General features: G+C 45.4%; 2 protein-coding genes across 2 annotated transcripts; both read right to left on the bottom strand.

Moving 5' to 3' along the window:
• Positions 1 to 16,023: 16,023 nt before the first annotated feature.
• LOC111411482 lies at positions 16,024 to 17,309 on the bottom strand. The gene is made up of 2 exons (XM_023042006.1): positions 16,138 to 17,309; positions 16,024 to 16,045 (listed from the first exon to the last, which is right to left on the bottom strand). Exons 1-2 carry the CDS (start codon positions 17,307 to 17,309, stop codon positions 16,024 to 16,026), a joined length of 1,194 nt encoding a protein of 397 aa, XP_022897774.1.
• Positions 17,310 to 18,752: 1,443 nt separating this feature from the next.
• Positions 18,753 to 19,304, bottom strand: LOC111411481. Its single transcript, XM_023042005.1, has one exon. It carries the CDS (start codon positions 19,302 to 19,304, stop codon positions 18,753 to 18,755), a length of 552 nt encoding a protein of 183 aa, XP_022897773.1.
• Positions 19,305 to 20,658: the final 1,354 nt, after the last annotated feature.

The following is a 20,658-nucleotide window of genomic DNA, read 5'->3' as shown; positions in this document are numbered from 1 at the left end:
TCCTATCCTTATTTCCATAAAAAAAAAAAAAAAAAACTACAAAATAAGGTTTTGAAATTTCTGGAAAAATTACTGAAAATTTTTCCAAGAATTGCAGAGAACTTAGTGAGCAAGGTAGAAGCAAATATGGCTCTAATACCAACTGTTAGACTTTATCTTGACCTATCATGTGTGGATAAACAAGCAACATATAGATCAAATGCGGAAAATAAATAACAGAAACTAACCTCTAGCCATTGATCTTCAAAATACCAGATTTCAGATTGTGTTTGGTGCTTCCAAGTCTTCAAGGCCTCTTTGCGATGGTGCAAGTTCGTGAAAGTCTCGACTCGGGGACCAATACCACTACTTCCCTTTATAAACTCATTCCCATCAAAGGAGTTACAAAATATGAACGGTTAGGGAAAATGGATGGTTATGAGATGGTGTTTACCAATAAATGAGGGCAATGATGGACCATTAAAAAATGCAAAACGTTTACACCACATGTATATAAATTTGATTTGGGGAGAAATAGATTAGGAGACAAGTGGGGTGTGGTAAATATATGTGGTTTTTGATAAAAAGAAGTTATTAGTACCCTTTTGAAATTGAGATTTAAAGTGCATGATTTGAGATAATTTTATCATACTGAATTTGTGTCAAGCCCTAGCCTCACAGTGAATTGAGATCTACGATTTCATTTTTTTGGTGTCTCGTTGATTGTCACACCATTATTGATGTGTACTATTTTTGTATGACTCAACCATCTACGACCTCATGCTCTAGGTCTTGAGAACCTTGAGCACTCTCCTAGGATTAGAACATCACTCGAATTTATGTGAATGGGCTCGAAGACACTCTCTCCCTGGGCCAGAATATCCTCGAGCTTGTTTGAATGAACTCGAGCTTGAAGCCCTTTGACATTTTGTGTCCTTTACCATCCTTTTTCCTCTCTTTCTATCAGGATATTCCCAATTTTGGAATCCCCGAAGATCACCCTTGATGAGTGAGCTCAAGGTATTTAGACCTAAGTTTCATTGGTCGTCGGGTTGAGGCTTTCTGGGGTAGTGTACATGACCCTGATGAGGTGTTTCAGTTCATTAACAAAACCACGGATATTGTTAATCTGATAGGACTTTACCATCAGAGTTTTATACTCATCCAAACTCACAATTCCAATCAAATTACAACTCCTCAGTATTAAAAGACTCCCAAACACTTCACAAAAACTTTAATCAGATAAGGATGCTCAATTGGTTTATCCTAGTAGTAGTGTATTACTTAACCCTACATGAGTGTACTACCTATCTCCATAAATACAAAACCTTGGATCATTATTAAGGTACGCTTTTTACATTCAATTTATAACCTTACACTTATATTTTTCCCTCTCGCTAATTTTAGCATCAGAGGGACAACGAGTTGTGATCTTATTGCCTTTCTTTTAGGTACTAGAGATTCTATTCATGTGCTTCTTTTATTCTCAAACTCAAGAATCGGTAGGTGTAGATTTTTGATAACATCAACTATAATTATTCTTGCTTGCAAATGGCGAGAAGGTAACCTAGTGATGTGTCAAGTTTTCGACAGTGGGATAACAATGCTAGGGAGCACGGCCCTTTGGTCCAAGAATTGAGAAAAAATTAAGGGGCAACAATGCCTCTACATATGGAGCTTGTTTGAACCTAATTTTATTGTAAAATTACATTTTGAACTAGTAGATTAATTGAAGATGTGTAATTAAAAAATAAAAAGAGAGTTTTAGGTTGTGAGTGGCGGCCATGACTATCGACAGGATAAGCGATCGCCTAAGGTTCCATTTTGGTAACGCCCCCAAATTATGCAAGGTTAATTAGTTGGTCGGAAGGAAAAAAAAAAAGAAAATTATATTTATGAAATTCTCTAAAAAAAGAATTATCATATGCAAACATAAGAAATTAATAAAAATTGAAAATACAAAAATCTTTAATAAATCATATAAAGGACATAAAACTCAGGTAATGTTATGAATGACTCATTTAATTCCACCTATTATTTAATATTACATTAGCACCACAAAGTAGCTTTACTCTAAAACTCACCACCTATATTTATTTATCATATAAATATATATCACAAACATTCTCTCTTTAACTACTTTGACCATCTTTTCCAAACATTCCTATTTTTTTTCTTAATCGAACAGATGATCTCTTTATCTCTTCAAAATCCACATGCAATAGTCACCCACCAAAATTTTTCTAACCCAATAAGAAATAAATTATCTCCCTTTGAATTAAAATTTTGAAGATTCAATTTAACTGACTAGTCTGGTCTCACTACCATTGTTACAGTCTTACAAGTTTTTTCTCTCTTTTATTTTCAAAACATATACAGAGTACACAACCCTTTTAAATGTTTGTTGAAGGTACTTTAAATTTAATAATAATTGTCTGTATTCATACTTTTTATGTGTAAGTTAAGTAATATAAAATTAGAAGATCACTTGTATTTGATCGTCTTTTTTATTATTTTGTTACACTATCTTTTATTGTCAACATTCTACAATTTTGTACATAAATTACTCAAATGTATATTCAATTTTTTTAAAAATAGTTGTTGGAAAAAATGATCAAAGAAACAAACATACCCGTTTGTCATCGCATTGTAATTTTGTTTACCAAATTTCATTTCTAATTTGTGTTGACCTCGAAAATTGGATATTCCACATGGCCAACCGAGAGCTACTCCACGTATTCCTCCCTGTGCACAATCAACGCACGGTCAAACGCACACGGTCGGGGCCAGTGGGGGTGGTGGCGGCCGTATACGCTCCGACGGTCAAGTCAAGTTCAGGTGGTCGGAACAGTACCCAAAGGTTATACAAAATAATAAGGGGGAGAAGAAAATGTATAATTGCTATGGAGTGCTATATAGTAAGAGTTTCATTACTTTTGCCTCTTGCCAACCCTTGGGTACTTATAGGTGGGATGAATCGTTGGATGTGGGGAACGTGTATACATCTGACGGCATGAGGTGTCTGCTCATAGGCGTCAATCAGTCGCGTCTATAGAGTGGGCGGGTAATTGCTTCTCCCGAGTTGAGTTGACATAAAGTTGATAAGTCACATCAACTAGTCTCACGGAGACGTCAAATCAATTTAAACCTTAGGGGCAGAAAGGATCTTGGCAGAGATCTCCTTCTGAAATTGGCGACGGATCTTCTAACAGAGGTCTCCGGAGTAAACTTAACCTCGGCCTCAGGGGCGAAGGCGCTTCGGTAAGTTCAGAAAGATTGCCTATGTATTGCAATGTGATAGCAGGTCGTTAACATTGGGGAGATCACTTCGGAACCACTTTGGATGGGTGTCTAGCAGATCGAAGTGTGCAGTGGTGACCATTTCGAGGTGGTTCAGATAGGGGAGTAACAGTGGTTCCCCAAGTCCAGGTATGAATATTTATATCATGAGTGGGCTTGCTTTTCTGACCGGATGTGTATGCCTCGGTACATAGACCGTGACTTGTGGTAGATTGTGGGTCGATCTTCTGATTTCGCCGAAGTGATGATCTTAGGCAGATGCTCTAAAGTTTCGCTACTGCGTAAGGAAATCATTTATGTGGATCGAAGTGCTGCAGGACTAGATGATGTGATCAACGCATCGACCGAGGCGATAACCTGCAGTGGACTCGCGTCAGGTGTGTCTAAACTTCGTAAAGGTGAGTGAGGAGCTCATCTGCCACCGATTCACTGAACCACAGGGAACGACGCGTTGGGAGATAGCTAAAACTTTGTAAAGCTTAGGAGGGAACGCAGCGACCGAGACCCACAGGGGACTTCGCGTCAGGTGCGTCTACTAAGTTTCGTAAAGGTGAGTGAGGAGCTCATCTGCCACCGATGCGCTGACCCATAAGGGACGACACGTTGGGAGATGGCTAAAACTTTGTAAAGCTTAGGAGGGAACGCAGTGACCGAGAAGATGACCCACAGGGGACTCCGCGTAAGGTACATCTAAACTTTGTAAAGTTGAGTGAGGAGCTCATCTACCACCGATGCGATGACCCACAGGGGACGACGCGTTAGAAGATGGCTAAAACTTCGTAAAGCTTAGGAAAAAATGCAGCGACCGAGGTGATGACCCACAGGGGACTCCGTATCAGGTGTGTCTAAGCTTTGTAAAGTTGAGTGAGGAGATCGACCCGAGGCGAGCATCTAACGTTAAATGATTTGATAGCTGTTGCGTATTTCAATGTGACAGTTGGGTGCCATGCCCATTCCCCTAAAAGGCTGCTGGGGCTACTTATTGTCGATGGCTGGTGGTGACCGAGGTGACTCATTTTATACGAGTGTGAGGGTCACAGCAAGATCTTAGGCGTAGATGAAATCTGGCGTGTCATTTGAACGGCCTAGATTGATTGTGCGACGGAAGACCTAGATTGATTGCATTTGAATTCAACGGTGGAGATCAGTTGAAGCGTTCTATAAAAGGCGGACTTTAAGCGTCTTTGAAGCTTTTCACCTTCTTTGCAAACAGAAAACTCATTTTGCTCTCATACCATTCACGATTTCCGGCATCTTTCAAGCGTTTTCGACGGGAAATATCAGTTTTCGACGACCTGACACCATTTCTTGACCATTTTCGACTGGGGAACCCTCTGAACTCGTAAGTTTCAATATCTTTTAGGATATTTATTTTCTGAAAAATGGCGTTTGAGGGAAGTTCTGGTTCGAGGAGGGGGCTAGAATTAGTGAGGATGGACGAGCCCACTGTGGCGACCTCCTCTGAGATAACCGAAGTGATTATTGGGGAGGGAGAATATATGGAGGAGGCCGGATAGCCCAGCTGATACTTCTGTGCACTGGGAGGGCGTCGGATTATCCCTCCAAACTAAAAGAGGCCGATCTAGAGAGACTTAGGGTAGAGTATAGGATTCCAGATAGTGTAGATCTGATATTCCCCGAGCCTGAAAAGAGGGCTTGCTACCCTAGACTAGGGTGCGTGGTCATAAGTGAGGCAATTCTTAGGGCCGACCTTAGGCTTCCAATCCATCATTTCTTTAGGATGGTACTTAGGTCCTATGGGTTAGCCACGACTCAACTCAACCCAAACTCCTAGAGTCGAATGGTGGGCTCCTGGATATTGTGGAAAGAGGCGTCACTTGGGGTTGAGATGCCCTTCTCCATTTTTCAGACCCTTTATATCCCTAAAGTGACAGTTGAGGGGGATAAGACCCAGGGTTGGTATTACCTTACTTCATGGGGTTCCCATACTCCATTCGTGCTCGATCTGCCGAGCTCCATCAAAGAGTGGAAGGGCTTGTGGTGCTGGGCCGTAGGAGGATGGGACACGATGGAGGGGGACCCCCTGGCACCTCTTACAATCCCCATGAAGCACTCGACACTTAGTGAGTATCACAGTTGCGTTTCTTTATATTTCTCTTCGGTTCGGATCGTGACTAATATTTGTATTTCTTTTGAAGGTACTCTTCCTCAGTATGAACTGTCTTTTGAGGACTTCGAAACCATTTGCATCATTTATCAGTTGCCTCAGAAGAAGAGGTCATATCACCGGCTGATCAGAAAAAATCTATAGTTCGTTACACACGACCTGATGGCATCTCAAGGTAACTATTCCGAAGCCTTCGTCCTTTCATATTTCTGAAGTCTTTACACTTGTACTGATTCATTGTTTGTTCTTTACAGATAATTTCAACAAGAAGATGCCTGTGCGCTCCGACTTCAAGACCATCCACAAGATGATGGCAGAGGCTTGGGCGCTGAAGACCTCCTCCTCCACCTACAAGAAGCAAATGGAGGACCTAGTGGACGCTAGTAAAAGGCTCCTACCTCCAACCGAGGAGGAGGTGGCAGAGGACCCCGCGACGGATCTTCAGCGGAAGGGTAAGAAGAGTGCCGCCCCTTCGAAACGCCCAACTGTGGCGAGGCCACCTCAATTCTAAAGCAAACAACAATTCCAACTGGGGTGGCCATTCCGGAGAAGAGGCCTGCACCAGCAGAGGTTGCTACTGTCCCGGCCACTTCGTCACTTTTTGCGGTTCCTATTGCTCAAGTGCCAGGGAAGTAGAGAAGGAAAAGGGCCCATCCCTCTAAGAAGGCCGACTTCTTGGACACCAATCCGAAGGAGCCGGTTAAAGAAGTGTTGGAGGCTCTTCCTCCAAAAATGGCTGTAGTGGCGGTGGTCCACAACAAATACTGGACTGAAGAGTGGAGGGACCACACCGCTTCCTGCACGGTCGAAGACTTGGAGACGGCCAATAGTGCCTGCATGGCCCGACCACTCAGCACCAGCATCCAACTGGAGGGCTTGGTGAAGGATTTAAGTGCTAAAAGGGAGGACCTCGCCAAGCACCTTGAGGAGGCGATGCATTATGGGGATACTGTGAGGGAAGCCCGGGCCAAGGCCACTAAGGAGGAGAAGAGTAGGAAAGAGGCCGAGGCCCAGCAATCTGCCGCCAAAGCCGAAGTGAAGCGACTGAAAAAGAGCTATATGAGGTGGGGTACCAGGTGGCTGCCATGACTCGGCGAGTGGATCGTGCCAACGAGCACCACTGGCTCACCACAGAGACTTTGGAGGCCTCGAACAAAGAAAAGGCAGAGGCTCAATCTGAGGAGATCACCTCCTTGAAGGAGGAGTTGAAGTCGGCAGGGGAGGTGGCGGTTCAGAATTTTATTGACCACTTCGAAGAACACTCCCTGTACGACGACTTCGCTAACTTTTGGGCCTCTTGGAGTGCCCAAGGCTTGCTCGATTGGCTAAAAGAGGTCCACCCTACTCTGGGCATCTCCACTTTGGAGACGGGGTTCGGTGGACCAACTGGAGGCCGACCTGACAAGCTTTCTGAAGAAGCTCAGGAGGCCTTAGAGGCGGTCGAGGCAAAAGCGGCCCAAGAAGACCCTTCGGTAGAATAGGGTCAACTTTTGTAATGGCTTCAGCCTTTTTGTATTTCGAATTGACGTAAATGAAATGAATTATTTTGTTTAAGTATTGGTGCTTCTGCTATTTTATTGTGTTGATCTGTTTACCCTTGTATGAACATTCAAGACTAAGTGCCCTTTAATAATAACCAGTTAATAACAGAAGATCGGACCACTTAAGTTAATATGAAGTGGACCACTTAAGTAAACATGAAGTGCCTCGAGGCGTTAATCAGTTAACAATTTGGGATTGGATCACTTAAATAAACATATTGAAGGACTGAGAAAACAATTTACTAACCGATGTGACACAAATTACACCATACTTTACCAAGACAATTTCAGCACTTTGTATGCTAGGAAATTTACAACGAAGATCAGATCAGAAAACCCATTCATTAGACAATATTGAGATCGGATCGGAACAAAGGCTCATCATTGATAGTACTTCTTCAAGTGTTCGATGTTCCACTAATGAGGTAGTGCCTTTCCTGCCATGTCTTCAATTTCGAAGGTGTCAGGTCGGGACTCTCTATGAATGCGGTAAGGGCCTTCCCAATTCGGTTTAAACACTCCGGATCCTGTTGGTTTTGAAGATTGGAATACCCTTCTTAGGACGAGGTCTCCCAATCGAAGAGTTCTGTTTCTGACCTTGGAGTTATAATAGCGGGTCATCTTTCGATGATTTTTTGTCAAGTTCACTTGGGAAGTATCCCTCCTTTCTTCAAGGAGGTGGAGTTCGCTTATTCGAGCCTCGTCGTTGCTGATCTCATTGATGTGTATCCGACGGTGTGATGGGACACCGACCTCGACCGGGCTTATGGCCTCAGCCCCGTAGGTCATTGAGAATGGTGTTTCTACTGTTGCAGTTCGGCTAGATGTTCTAATGGCCTAGAGGACGTAGGGGAGCTCGTCCACCCAAGCCCCTTTTGAGGTGTCAAGCTTCCTTTTCAGGGTGTGCTTGATCGTCTTGTTCACTGCCTCAACTTGCCCGTTTGCTTGAGGATGATGAGGCGTTGAGAAGTCTTTCTTAATGCCTAGCTCGTCGCATAATTCCCGCATCTTCTTATTGTCGAACTGTCTTTCATTGTCAGACACTAAGGAGTGGGAAATACCGAAGCTACAAATGATGTTCTTCCAGACGAATTTAGTAGTATTCGCCTCGGTGATCTTGGCAAGGGGATCAGCCTTGACCCACTTAGTGAAGTAGTCAATGAAGACAATAGCAAAAGTTGCGCTTCCTCTTCCTTTTGGGAGTGGACCAATGAAGTCAATGCCCCACTTGGCGAATGGCCAAGGGCTGGTTACTACGGAGAGGCTCTGAGAAGGCTGCCTTTGAATATTTGAGAAGCACTGGCACTTGTCACATTTCTGGACAAATTGGCAAGCGTCCCTTTTCAGGGTCGGCCAGAAGTAGCTTTGACAAAGAACCTTGTGTGCTAGAGCCATTCCTCCAGAGTGATTTTCGTAGATTCCCTCATGGATTTCCCTGAATATATATGTGGCCTCTTCGCCTCCCACACATCAGAGAAGTGGCGAGGCGAAGCCTCTTTTGTAAAGAGTATTTTCTTGCAGGACGAAGTGTGCAGCCCTTCTTCTTAACTTCCGCGCCTATCTTTTAGAGGCAGGCAGGGATTGATCTTTTAGATAAGTGATGATAGGCTGCATCTATATTGGGGTGCCTTCTATCCATAGTACCTCTTCACCTCCGGAAGTGGAGGGCTTTGATAAGTGCTCAATAGGGACAACCTTTAGTAGCTCTGAATCTCTACTGCTGGCCAGTTTTGAAAGGGCGTCTGGATGTGTATTTTTTAGGCGGGGGACTTGAGTCAGTTCGAACCTTTCAAAATGAGGAACTAGGTCCAGAACCAACTTCAAGTATGCAACCATGCTACTGTCCTTGGCCGCGAAGTTCCCATTGACCTGATTCACTATAAGTTGAAAATCGCTGCTCGCCAGGAACCTTCTGACCTGCATCTTTTTAGTAAGTCTAAGACCTGCCAGAAGGGCCTCGTATTCAGCGGCGTTGTTCGAGGCTTTGAAGCTGAACTTTACTGCGTAGTTTAGCTTGTGGCCTTCTGGGTTTTCCAAGACGATCCTTGCCCCGGAGTCAGTCTCTCCTGAGGACCCATCAATGAAAAGTTTTCATGTGGGGGGCTCGGCTGGTTCTATTATCACCTTCATTTCTGGGGCTTTGGCAAATTCAACCATAAAATCTGCAAGGGCCTGACCCTTGATGGCGTGTTGAGATCGGAACAATAGATCGAACTCACTGAGCTCGATTGTCCATTTTAGTAGGCGTCCTGATGCGTCTGTTTTCTGCATCACCTGCTTCAATGAGAAATTGGTGAGAACTTCGATTGAATGGGCCTGGAAGTACGGCCTCAGTTTTCTTGATGCTGTGATAAGGGCGAGTGCCAGTTTCTCCATGTTTGGGTAGCGTGTTTCAGTTGGGAGAAGTGCTTTGCTGATGTAGTACACTAGCAGCTGGCGCTCACTTTCTTCTCTGACTAGGACGGCGCTGACCGCCACGTCCGAAACTGCTAAGTATAGCAGTAGTAACTCATCTGGTTGAGGTTTTGACAGGAGGGGTGCCTCTCTGAGGTGCTTTTTCAGCGCCTGGAAGGCTTCCTCACATTTAGCAATCCATTAGAACTTCTTTCCTTGCTTAAGCACATTGAAGAAAGGCAAACTTTTATCTGTAGCTCTGGAGATGAAGCGACTAAGTGCGGCTATCTGACCATTGAGGCTTTGGACCTCCTTTGGTCTCTGAGGTGACCTCATCTCTAGCAAGGCCCTTATTTTAACTGGATTTTCTTCAATTCCCCTTTGATTGACAATATATCCCAAGAACTGACCCGATGCCACTCCAAAGGTGCATTTGAGAGGATTCAACTTCATCTTATATTTTCTAAGTATCTGAAAAGTTTGGTTGAGGTGACTTAAGTGTTCAGCTGCCCGGAGACTTTTGACTAACATGTCATCCACATAAACCTCCATAGTTCTGCCAATGAATTCGGCAAACATCATGTTGACCAGCCTCTGATATGTAGCTCTGGCATTCTTCAATCCGAAGGCATAACTTTGTAGCAGTACAGACCTCTGTCCGTAATAAACGATGTAGCTTCCTCATCAGGTCGGAACATGGGTATCTGGTTGTACCCTGAGTATGCATCCATGAAGCTCAACAGTTCGTGTCCAGTAGTGGAATCGACAAGTTGGTCTATCCTTAGAAGTGGGAAGCGGTCTTTAGGGCACGTCTTATTCAAGTTTGTGAAGTCTACGCATAACCTCCACTTTTCGCTAGGCTTTTTCACCAAGATCGGGTTGGATATCTATTTTGGGTAGATGGCTTCCCTTATGAAACCAATCTGTTAACCTCGAAAATTGAATCTTCCACGTGGCCAACCGAGAGCTATTCCACGTATTCCTCCCTGCGCACAATCAACTTACGGTGAAAGACACACGGTTGGGACCAGCGGGGGTGGTGGCGACCGTATACGCTCCGACTGTCAAGTCAGGTTCAAGTGGTCGAAATAGTACCCAGAGTTTATGCAAAATAATAAGGGGGATGAGAAAATATATACTTGCTATAGAGTGCTATGTAGTAAGAGTTTCATTACCTTTGCCTCTTACCAACCATTGGGTACTTATAGGTGGGATGAACCGTTGGATGTGGGGCATGTGTATACATCTGACGGCATGAGGTGTCTACTCATAGGCGTCAATCAGCCGCGTCTGTAGGATGGGAGGGTAATTGCTTCTCCCGAGTTGAGTTGACATAAAGTTGATAAGTCACATCAACTAGCCTCATGGAGACGTCAAATCAATTTAAATCTTAGGGGTAGAAAGGATCTTGACAGAGATCTCCTTCTGAAATTGGTAGCGGATCTTCTGACAGAGGTCTCCGGAGTTTACTTAGCCTCGGCCTCAGGGGCGAGGACACTTCGGTAAGTTCAAAAAGATTGCCTATGTATTGCAGTGTGATAGCAGGTCGTTGACATTGGGGAGATCACTTTGGAACCACTTCGGATGGGTGTCTAGCGGATCGGAGTGTGCGGTGGTGACCATTCCGAGGTGGTTCAGATAGGGGGCGTAACAATTTGTATTGCATGTTGAAATATGACATTTTTTTATTTTCCTCTTCAAAATTTGGGGCTTACTCGTCTGTCCAGATTGTTCATAATTATATTAAAACTCTATGTAAAAAAATTCAAAATATAGAGATCCCATATTTGAAGTTTGGACAAGACCCCCAATATATTAGGGCCGACCTCAAGGTTGTCTGTTGATGCTACCAAATATCGTATCTGTAGATTTCCCTAACTTGATGACTGATGAGGAGCACGAACGTGATCTTCCGGTACCTGAAACAAAGGCAACGAGGTGTGTTCTCGTCGCTCCTCCGATGCTTAAGTCAAAAAGAGAATTATATGCGTGAGGCTATGTGCTGGAGAACAATGAAAAAACGTACCTGAATAATGGCCCAAGGTTCTGCTTTTATAGGGGTAGGTAGTGTACCCCTAGTAGGATTGTGCTGGTTGGATGTTTTTATCCAAGGGAATTTCTATTTATAAAGAGTGTCCTACTTGTAATGGAATTGTTTGACAAGTGGTATAAGGGTTGACATAGAATCCTTGGGTGTTTAGGTTTGTTTGTTAGATACCCAGGTCTTAGGAGGTATGTTGGTGGTATATGTCCCAAAGACTATTCTCGAGGACTTGAGAGGATGTTAATATGTCCTCGAGATACCTCGAGGACAATAATACCTCGAGGTCTTAGGGAGACCCCGAGGACCATAGCAGAGAGATGATATGGGGTATATATGGAGTCCTCGGGATGTATTCCTCGGGGTGTATCAATACTAGCATCGTCACTGGCCCCCGTGCACTCGTCCTAGAGATCGAGCTCTTAGGATGGGGTGCACATGGGTTATGTCATTTCTTGAATCGTCGTCGAGAAGTGATGGCTGATGATAGAGGTCGAGATATGACCGTTGCAGAGAAGGGCTTGGATTTGTGACACATGTCTTCGTGGACGGTCGTAGATAGCGACTTTTGGCCTCCCGTCGTTTTCACCTATAAATACTGTTGTTCTCACCTTTATTTTTCACTTTTACCCACTGTAAATCTGAATTCTGCGAGGTCGTGCTCGAGAGAAACACTTTGGAAACTTCTCAAGTCGTCAGGAACTCCAGGTAAGGCTCGAGACTTTAAGTTATTCATAAGCTAGGTCTTAAGTTTGCTAAGTGATGTCGAGTAGTGAGGGTCGAGATTCTTCTAGTAGTTCTAGTAGTAGTGATGACGTAGGGACCTCGATAATACCAATGGCTATTCCCCTAGAGGCTACTCCTGAGGCTCAGGTTAATATGGTTTTTGAGTATCCCGACAAACCCTGCAGGCTTAAAGAGCACTCAGCCATAGCTGTAGCTAGGGAATACGGTATAATGCCTAATTGCGATGTTAGATTTCCTGACCCCGAGGATAGGATTGTTCGAGCACGACGAGGGGAGTTTGTTATTTTTAGGGAGACCCTTAAGGCTGGCTTTAGGTAGCCCCTTCTTCATTGCTCTATTAGTCGAGCACTCCATGTGCTCGGGGCAGTTAGTGCCCAACGCCTAGAGAATGCTCGTTCATTTTTTTATAGCATGTAGATACTTAGGTATCGAGCCCAACATTGGCCTCAGTAAATTAGTGTTCGAGCTTAAGAAGCATCCTCGATACACTTGTTTTGGCTATCTCTCGACGATTGGAGGTTTTAAAGTCCCGAGGATGATGAGCTCTTTGAAGGGGTGGAGGGAGGGGTGGTTTTATGTTATAGCCCAAGAACCCAACCTTCCTTTCTGGCCTGATTGGGGAATCCCCGACGCCGAGAAGTTCTGTGAGGGCCAAGTGTATCCGGATGTTTTGGAAGAGCATAGGAGGATGCTGGTCGGGCTCAGCCCCCTTTTCTCGACGATGAAGGAGATTGGGGAAGAGGTTATAGACCTGGCAGATATTAGAGGCGTCGAGGGTAGGGATGTTCCTTTATTATTTTTTTTGAAAAATAGCCTGACCTTGTGCTCGTTCTAAAATGTTTGTAAATTTTTGCAGGTATGTCTTTTGATCCTTGGGCTCTTCGGAACTTTGTCAGCACAAGGACTGACACTCATCCACAGGGGCAACCCCCGAAGAAGAAAGGCAAGAAGAGGCCTCGAGGAACTCCTGAGGGTGTGAGGGGGCCTGGCGAAACATCTGCAACCGAACCTTAGATCTCCCACTCCTCGGGTCGTCACTCCTCGACCTCTTTCTGAAGTGGTTGACCTTGAGGATGACCCGTATCTTACCGGGGACTTTGAGACTCGCCACCTCGCTCCTAAGCTCGTAAACAAATACAAAGAGGAGGTGAAGCTCGAGGATGGGATGAAGGTCCTCAAGGGTCTTACGGTGAAGGTAATCTTCGAACTTTCGACTTCTAGCCTCAAGTTTTTTGGTCGAGATTAATACTTGACATTTTCTTCATTTTTTCAAGATGTTGAGTGTAGCTCGAGGACTTTCTTTGCAAGGACTCGAGGAGGCCAAGAGGGCAGCTGGGGTCGAGAAGTCCATGGCCTCCAAGGACAGTAGGATTCAAGACCTCGAGGCTCAGTCGAGGTTTTATTGAAGGAGCGTGATGACGCAAGGATGGAGGCTGCAAAGGCCAGGGATGACCTTGTTGTAGCAAAGGATGAGGTCGAGGGTGCGAGGCTCGAGCTTATCCAGAAGACAGAGAATTTTGAGCGCGAGCTCGCGGCTGTTAGGGAGAGGGCCTGGGAGGAGTTTAAAACCTCCGAGGACTGTGACAAGATAAAAGGGGAGTACGCGTCGGGGGCGTACTTCCATGCTCTGAAAGAAGCCCGAGCCTTCCTCCGTCAGAAGTTGCCCGACGTCACTCCGGATGACCTGAAGACAGTGCCTTCCATTCCTGATACTTTGGAGCTCTCGGGTTCAGAAGATGGAGGAGGATCGGGCGGAGATGAGGAGGACGGTCTTGAGGATGACGTTGAGATCAACATTAGCAACCTCGACCCTCCTCTTGGCCACATTGGATGACTTCCCCACCCCGATCTTTTGTAATTTTTGTTTAAACTTTGAACATGTATTTTGATCGAGGACTATGTATGTTCTGAAGTTAATTTATTTGAACTATTTATCCCGACCCCTTGGACTTCATACATTCGAGCAAACAAATTGGAAATTAACTGCTCATGCAACATTGAAGAGTTTACTCGAGGATTCTACAACTCGAGCATATAATCTTAAGGGATTAAAATGAAATAATGCGACATTCTCGAGGACTCTAAACCTCGAGCACAACTAACTTAAAAGTTGGGATGTGATATTCTCGACGACTGTAAACCTCGAGCACAACTAACTTAAAAAGTTGGGTTGTGATATTCTCGAGGACTGTTAACCTCGAGCACAACTAACTTAAAAAGTTGGGTTGTAATATTCTCGAGGACTGTAAACCTCGAGCACAACTAACTTAAATAGTTGTTATTTGCTCATGTGATATCCTCAAGGGATTGTAAAAAATGATGTAGGATTTTTGTATGTCTCCGGGTGTTACTATAACGGTTTACGCTTGAGTATATGATCAAGGCTTTTTTGTGCTTGCACAGGGCAAGGCTTTGGTGCTTGCGCAGGGCAATGCTTTTTGTGCTTGCGCGGGGCAAGGCTTTGGTGCTTGCTCGGGGCAAGGCTTTGGTGCTTGCACGGGGCAAGGCTTTTTTGAGTGCTTGCTCGGGGCAAGGCTTTTTGTGTTTGCGCGGGCAAGGCTTTTTGTGCTTGCGCAGGGCAAGGCTTTGGTGCTTGCACGGGACAAGGCTTTTTTGAGTGCTTGCTCGGGGCAAGGCTTTTTGTGCTTGCGCGGGCAAGGCTTTGGAGCTTGCTCGAGGCAAGACTTTGGTGATTCCTGGACGCAAAGTAAACTAAAGGGCTGTTATACCCGAGGTTTGAATTTACTAATTTCTCAGACTGGACTTGGATTTATATTGTATCCAAGCTGCCTACGTACCCAAACGGGATCAAGCCGAACGTAGTTCATTATGAGAGAAAACAGAAAACATGCATGGGCACGCAGGCCCGCTAAACTAGAGAAATAAAAGGCAAGGGCGCGCAGGCCCGAGGAACCAAAAATAATATTCAGAAGAAAAAATGCAGGAATAAAAAGAAAATCTCCTAGATGGCATCGAGAATGTTACTTGTAATATATTTTCAGATTATCAGCATTCCAGGGCCTTGGAAGAGGTCTACCCGAAGTGTCTCTTAGACTGTACGCTCCTTTGCGAACCTGTCGTATGACCTTAAAGGGTCCTTCCCAGATGGGCCCGAGCTTCCCTGGGGGGTGACCTGCAGCTTCAGCCCTCCTCAGAACCAAGTCGCCTGCTCTGAGGATGCGAAACTGGTGTTAGACGGTGATCAATCCCAAGGTTTGAGCAAAAGTCCCTAAACTGTTGATTGTCAAATTGCCTGCCATTGTCGGTGATGAGGACCTTTGGTATCCCTAGGGATGGCAATCGGGCTCGCCGACTCGGGCCGCCCGTGGCTCGGCTCGGGGTTTGGTAGACCCGAGCCTAAGCTCGGGTCGAGCCCCATTTTGGGGACACGGGCTTTGCCCGAGCCGGCCCGTGAGCTCGCGAGCTTTTTAATAAAAAAAATTTAAGGCAAAACAGGCAGCAGTTCGCTGCCTTCAGCTTGCTGCCTTTTAAGGCAGCAGGAGGGAAGAAAAAAAATTGGGGAGAAAACGAGCTTGCCCGGCTTGGCTCGTAAAAAGCCCGAGCTGAGCCCATTTTTTTTGGCCGAGCAATCGGCCCGGTTCGAGCCCGCAAAAAAGCTCGGTCATTTTAACCGGGTCGAGCCCGAGCCGAAATTTTAGGCTCGCGAGCCGACTCGGCCCGGCTCGTTTACATCCCTAGGTATCCCAAACCTGCAAATGATAGATCTCTAAGTGAAGGCTCTTAGCTTGGGCTCCGATATTGTGGTGAGAGGTTTGGCATCTACCCATTTTGTGAAGTACTCTACTACTACAGCAACAAACTTTAATTGACCTCTTGCCACAGGAAAGGGGCCGAGGATTTCTACTCCCCATTGTTCAAACGGGGCCGAACAGTTAATGTTGGTGAGGTCTTCGGCTGGTGAGTGGATAACATTACCAAACATCTGGCACCTATCATATCTTTTAACATATTCTGAGGCGTCTTTTTTCATAGTTGGCCAATAATACCCATATCGTACGAGTTTAAAGGCCAAGGCCCTGGCTCCTTGATGATTCCCGCACACACCTTCATGAACTTTAGCAAGGGTCTGGGATGACTCTGATGGTCTGAGGCACCTTAGGTATGGAAGAGTAATACTTCTACGAAAGAGAACACCGCTGATCATGCAGTACCTAGGAGCTCGAGCTCTGATGCTTCTAGCCAACCTGGCATTTCTTGGTAGATTTCCACTTGTGATGAATTCTATGATTGGGTCCATCCAGGATGGTTCGTTGTCAATGTCCATGATGTCGAGGATTTGACTGATGCTGGGTTCTGTGATGATTTTAATGTGAACTGTTCTATCAAGGCCGTCTACCCCCATGAACACAAGCCTGGATAATACGTCGGCTTTTCCGTTGTCCTTTAGAGCAATTTTTGCAATTTCACAACTCTTGAATTTTCGTTGAAGATCCTGAACCTTCATACAGTACAAACTCATTTTCTCGTCTTTCCTTTCAAATGATCCTTCAATCTGTCCGACCACCAGTTGTGAATCACTGAATATCTTTACGAACTCGAGCTCAAGGCAAAGGGCTAGCTCCATAGCAATAACGACAGCCTCATACTCGGCCTCATTGTTGGTTGCTTCAAACTCGAACCTGAGAACGCATTGGATCTCTGTTTGTTTGTCAGGGCTGATGATGATGACCCCTGCGCCCGAGCCCGAGGAGTTCGATGCTCCATCCACAAATATTTGCCAAGTGTCCAAATTATTGCTCATGCTCGAGCTGTCATCTGGCCCCCGAGGCCTAGGGGTTAGTTCTGCAATGAAGTCGGCTAGTGCTTGGGCTTTGATAGATGGGCGTGGTTTGAATTCTATGTCAAATTCTCCAAGCTCGATTGCCCATTTCATCAGTCTTTCCGATACGTCCGGCTTCTGAAGTATATGCCTAAGTGGTTGATTAGTGAGCACCACAATAGGGTGAGACTGAAAATACTGCCGGAGTTTTTGTGCTGCTATAACCAAGGCAAGGGCAAGTTGTTCCGCCAAAGTATACCTTGTTTCCGCATCCAGTAGGACCTTGCTTACATAGTAGATAGGTTGTTGGACTTTGTTAACTTCTTTCACCAAGACCCCGCTGACCGTGTTTTGAGATACGGCCAGGTACAAAAATAAGGTGTCACCAGGCTCAGGCATAGTGAGAATAGGAGGAGATGCCAATGTCTGCTTGAGCTCCTAAAAAGCTTTCTCACAGTCTTCACTTCAATCAAAGCCTTGGTTTCCTCTGAGGACTTTGAAGAAGGGATAGCACCTGTCTGATGCTCGGGACATGAACCTGTTCAAGGCTGCTATCCTACCAGTCAACCTCTGTACCTCTTTCTTGTTCCTTGGTGATTCCATAGACGCTAAGGCTTGTATTTTGTCAAGGTTGGCCTCTATCCCCCGGTGAGTGATCATAAAGCCCAAGAACTTGCCCGAGGCCACGCCAAATGCACATTTTGGGCGATTCAACTTCATTTCGTACTTTCGCAAGGTATCGAAAACCTCTTCAAGATCTAAAATATGCTGGTCCTCCTGTTTGCTCTTGACCACCATGTCATCAACGTACGCCTCCACATTCCTTCCAATCAAGTTAGCAAAGACTTTGTTGATGAGCATTTGGTATGTTGCCTCTGCATTTTTCAAACCGAAAGACATGACCTTATAACAGTATATGGTGGAATCGGCCATGAATGATGTCTTTTCTTGATCTTCCTCGGCCATGAGGATTTGATGATAACCAGAAAATGCATCCAAGAAGCTGTACAGCTTATGTCCAGACGTGCTATCCACCAAGTTGTCAATCTGCGGTAGGGGATAACTATCCTTTGGACATGCTTTGTTAAGATCTGTGAAGTCAATGCAGACCCTCCACTTACCATTGGCCTTCTTCACTAAAACAACATTGCCAAGCCAATCGGGATATTGGACCTCCCGAATGAACTGGGCACTGACGAGTTTGTTAATTTCTTTGCGAATGACCTCCCAACGTTCTAGGGCAAACCGTCTTTTCCTCTACTTTACTGCTCTGGCCCCTGGGCTAATGTTAAGCCTATGGACTGCAATTTTAGGGTCTATCCCTGGCATATCCTCAACCTTCCAGGCAAAAACGTCAATGTTGCGAGATAAGCAACGAACAAGTTCTGTCTTTAGGGTGACGTCAAGATCTCGATCAATCGTCACCTTCATATCATGCTCGAGCTCAATTTCCATCAATTCTTCGACAGGAGCAAGTCTGATTTGTTGCCCGACCTCGGGCTCAATCCTCGAGATTTGCATGACGTCGTTATTTATTTCCCGAACGCTGGCAACATAGCATTGTCTGGCAGCTGTCTGGTCTCCACGGACGACCCCAACGCCATTACTTGTTGGAAACTTCATGGCCAGGTGGAATGTAGACACAATGGCTTTAATCTTGTTCAGGAGTGGTCTTCCCAAAATAGCGTTATAGGCCATTGAGACATGTACCACTTGAAAAGATGTCATCTCCGTAACCTATTTCTGGCAAGAACCCAAAGTTAGAGGAAGCTCGACGACACCCTCTGGAGTGATGACTCCTTCCCCAAACCCCTGGAGAGGAGTTTTAACCGCTTTGAGCTGCTAAGATGAGATTTCCATTTTGGCCAAAGCTTCTTGTGAAAGTATATTGGCCGCACTCCCATTGTCAACCAAGATTCTCTTTACTTCAAAATTGGCCACAATCCCTGAGATTACCAAGGCGTCATCATGTGGAAGTGATACACCTTCTAAGCCCCCGGTCCCAAAAATAATATCCTCAAGCTTTCCATGAGGCATCCCAGAGGCCAAGGCATATTGTCGGGCATATTGTTTTCTTCCACTGTTGGAGTCTCCTCCCGAGGCAATACCTCCAATGATGATATTGATGGTTCCAGCAGTGGGTTGACCATCCCTTTTTGCCTCAGGGGCTTTTTCCCTGCCAAGATCATTCCTCGAGCATTTGTCATTACCGACGTAGGAACTCAGGAGTCCTCTTTTAATAAGGGCTTCAATCTCCCGTTGCAAGGCCTTACAGTTCTCCGTGGTATGCCCATGATCCCGATGGAACTCACAGTACTTGTTCATGTCCTTGGATTCGGGTGGTGACCTCATTCTGACAGGCCATTTGAGTTCCTTCATATCCTTGATCTCCATCAATATATTGGTCTTTGACGTATTTAAACGCGTGAATGACGTCGGGGGAACCTCCTGTCTCTGTTTTTTCCAATGTTGTTCTTCACGGGGGTTCGGGTCCAACCTTTCTCGGGTTCAGTGTTTCCTCCATATTTATGTACTTCTCGGCTCGGGTAAGAAGCTTGATCACTGTCTTTGGCGGAGTTTTGGATAAAGACATCTTGAAAGCCTCACACTTTATGGCATATGTGAGGGCAGAAACTGCTGCAGTTATGTGTAGGTCGGGAATCTGAAGTCTTTCCTTGTTGAACCTGGTCATAAAGTCATGTAGGGTCTCATTTTGCCCTTATCTAAGTTGCATGAGGGAAGCCGCTGTCTTCCTAATGTGTTTACTGTTTGCGAAGAAAACAGAGAACTTGTCCGTCAAATCCGAGAATGAGGCTATGGAGTTGGGCTCTAAGGTTGAGAACCAATCCCTAGTAGCATTCGTCAAAGTTTGCAAGAAGGCCTTGCACATCACCTGATCTAGTGCGACCTGTAGATTCATGACGTCCGTGTATACGTTAAGATAATTGATTGGATCGGTGGTCCCATCATATTCTTTGATCCTAGAATACTTAAATCTGTCTGGCAAGGGAAATGTTAATATCTTGGGAGTAAAGGGAGTGTTGGGACTGAATCTTGTCGTCCCTTTGTTGCCCTGAAATAGGCCTGCCGTAATTCCTTCTTGAATAATCTTAGCGAGTTCCCCGGACTCCATGGTCACTGATCTCGAGGCCGAGGTCACATGTGGTATACCCGAGGCCCCTGCTCCGCCATTGTCAAGGACATGTCTTTGAGCTCGAGCTCGAGCATCAGCCATAAAACCCCCCTAGGATGCTAGTGTGGGTGACGGATGCGAATTTCTTTGACTTAGTAGCTGAGTCAGTGTGGCGACCTGTTGTCTGAGCTCTTCAAAGGCTCTAGCAGTGACATCTGCCGGCTGGGGCTCTGGCACTTCTGATGATTCCTCTTGAGGAACAGGGATATCCTCAGGAGGGGGCTGGTTTGGAGCAGATGAGCTTGCTGGTGGAAGACCTGAACGTGTGTTTACCATGGCTTTTGGTAGCGTTTTCCACAGACGGCGCCAATGATGCTACCAAATATCGTACCTGTAGATTTTCCGAGCTTGATGACTGATGAGGAGCACGAACGTGATCTTTCGGTATCTGAAACAAAGGCAACGATGTGTGTTCTCGTCGCCCCTCCGATGCTTAAGTCAGAAAGGGAATTATATGCGTGAGGCTATGTGCTGGAGAACAATGAAAAAACGTACCTGAATAATGGCACAAGGTTTTGCTTTTATAGGGGTAGGTAGTGTACCCCTAGTAGGATT

The sequence above is a fragment of the Olea europaea genome, chromosome 15 (assembly GCF_002742605.1).
Source record: "Olea europaea var. sylvestris chromosome 15, O_europaea_v1, whole genome shotgun sequence".
NCBI classification, from domain to species: domain Eukaryota; kingdom Viridiplantae; phylum Streptophyta; class Magnoliopsida; order Lamiales; family Oleaceae; genus Olea; species Olea europaea.
This window is presented reverse-complemented; position numbering and strand designations above follow the sequence as displayed.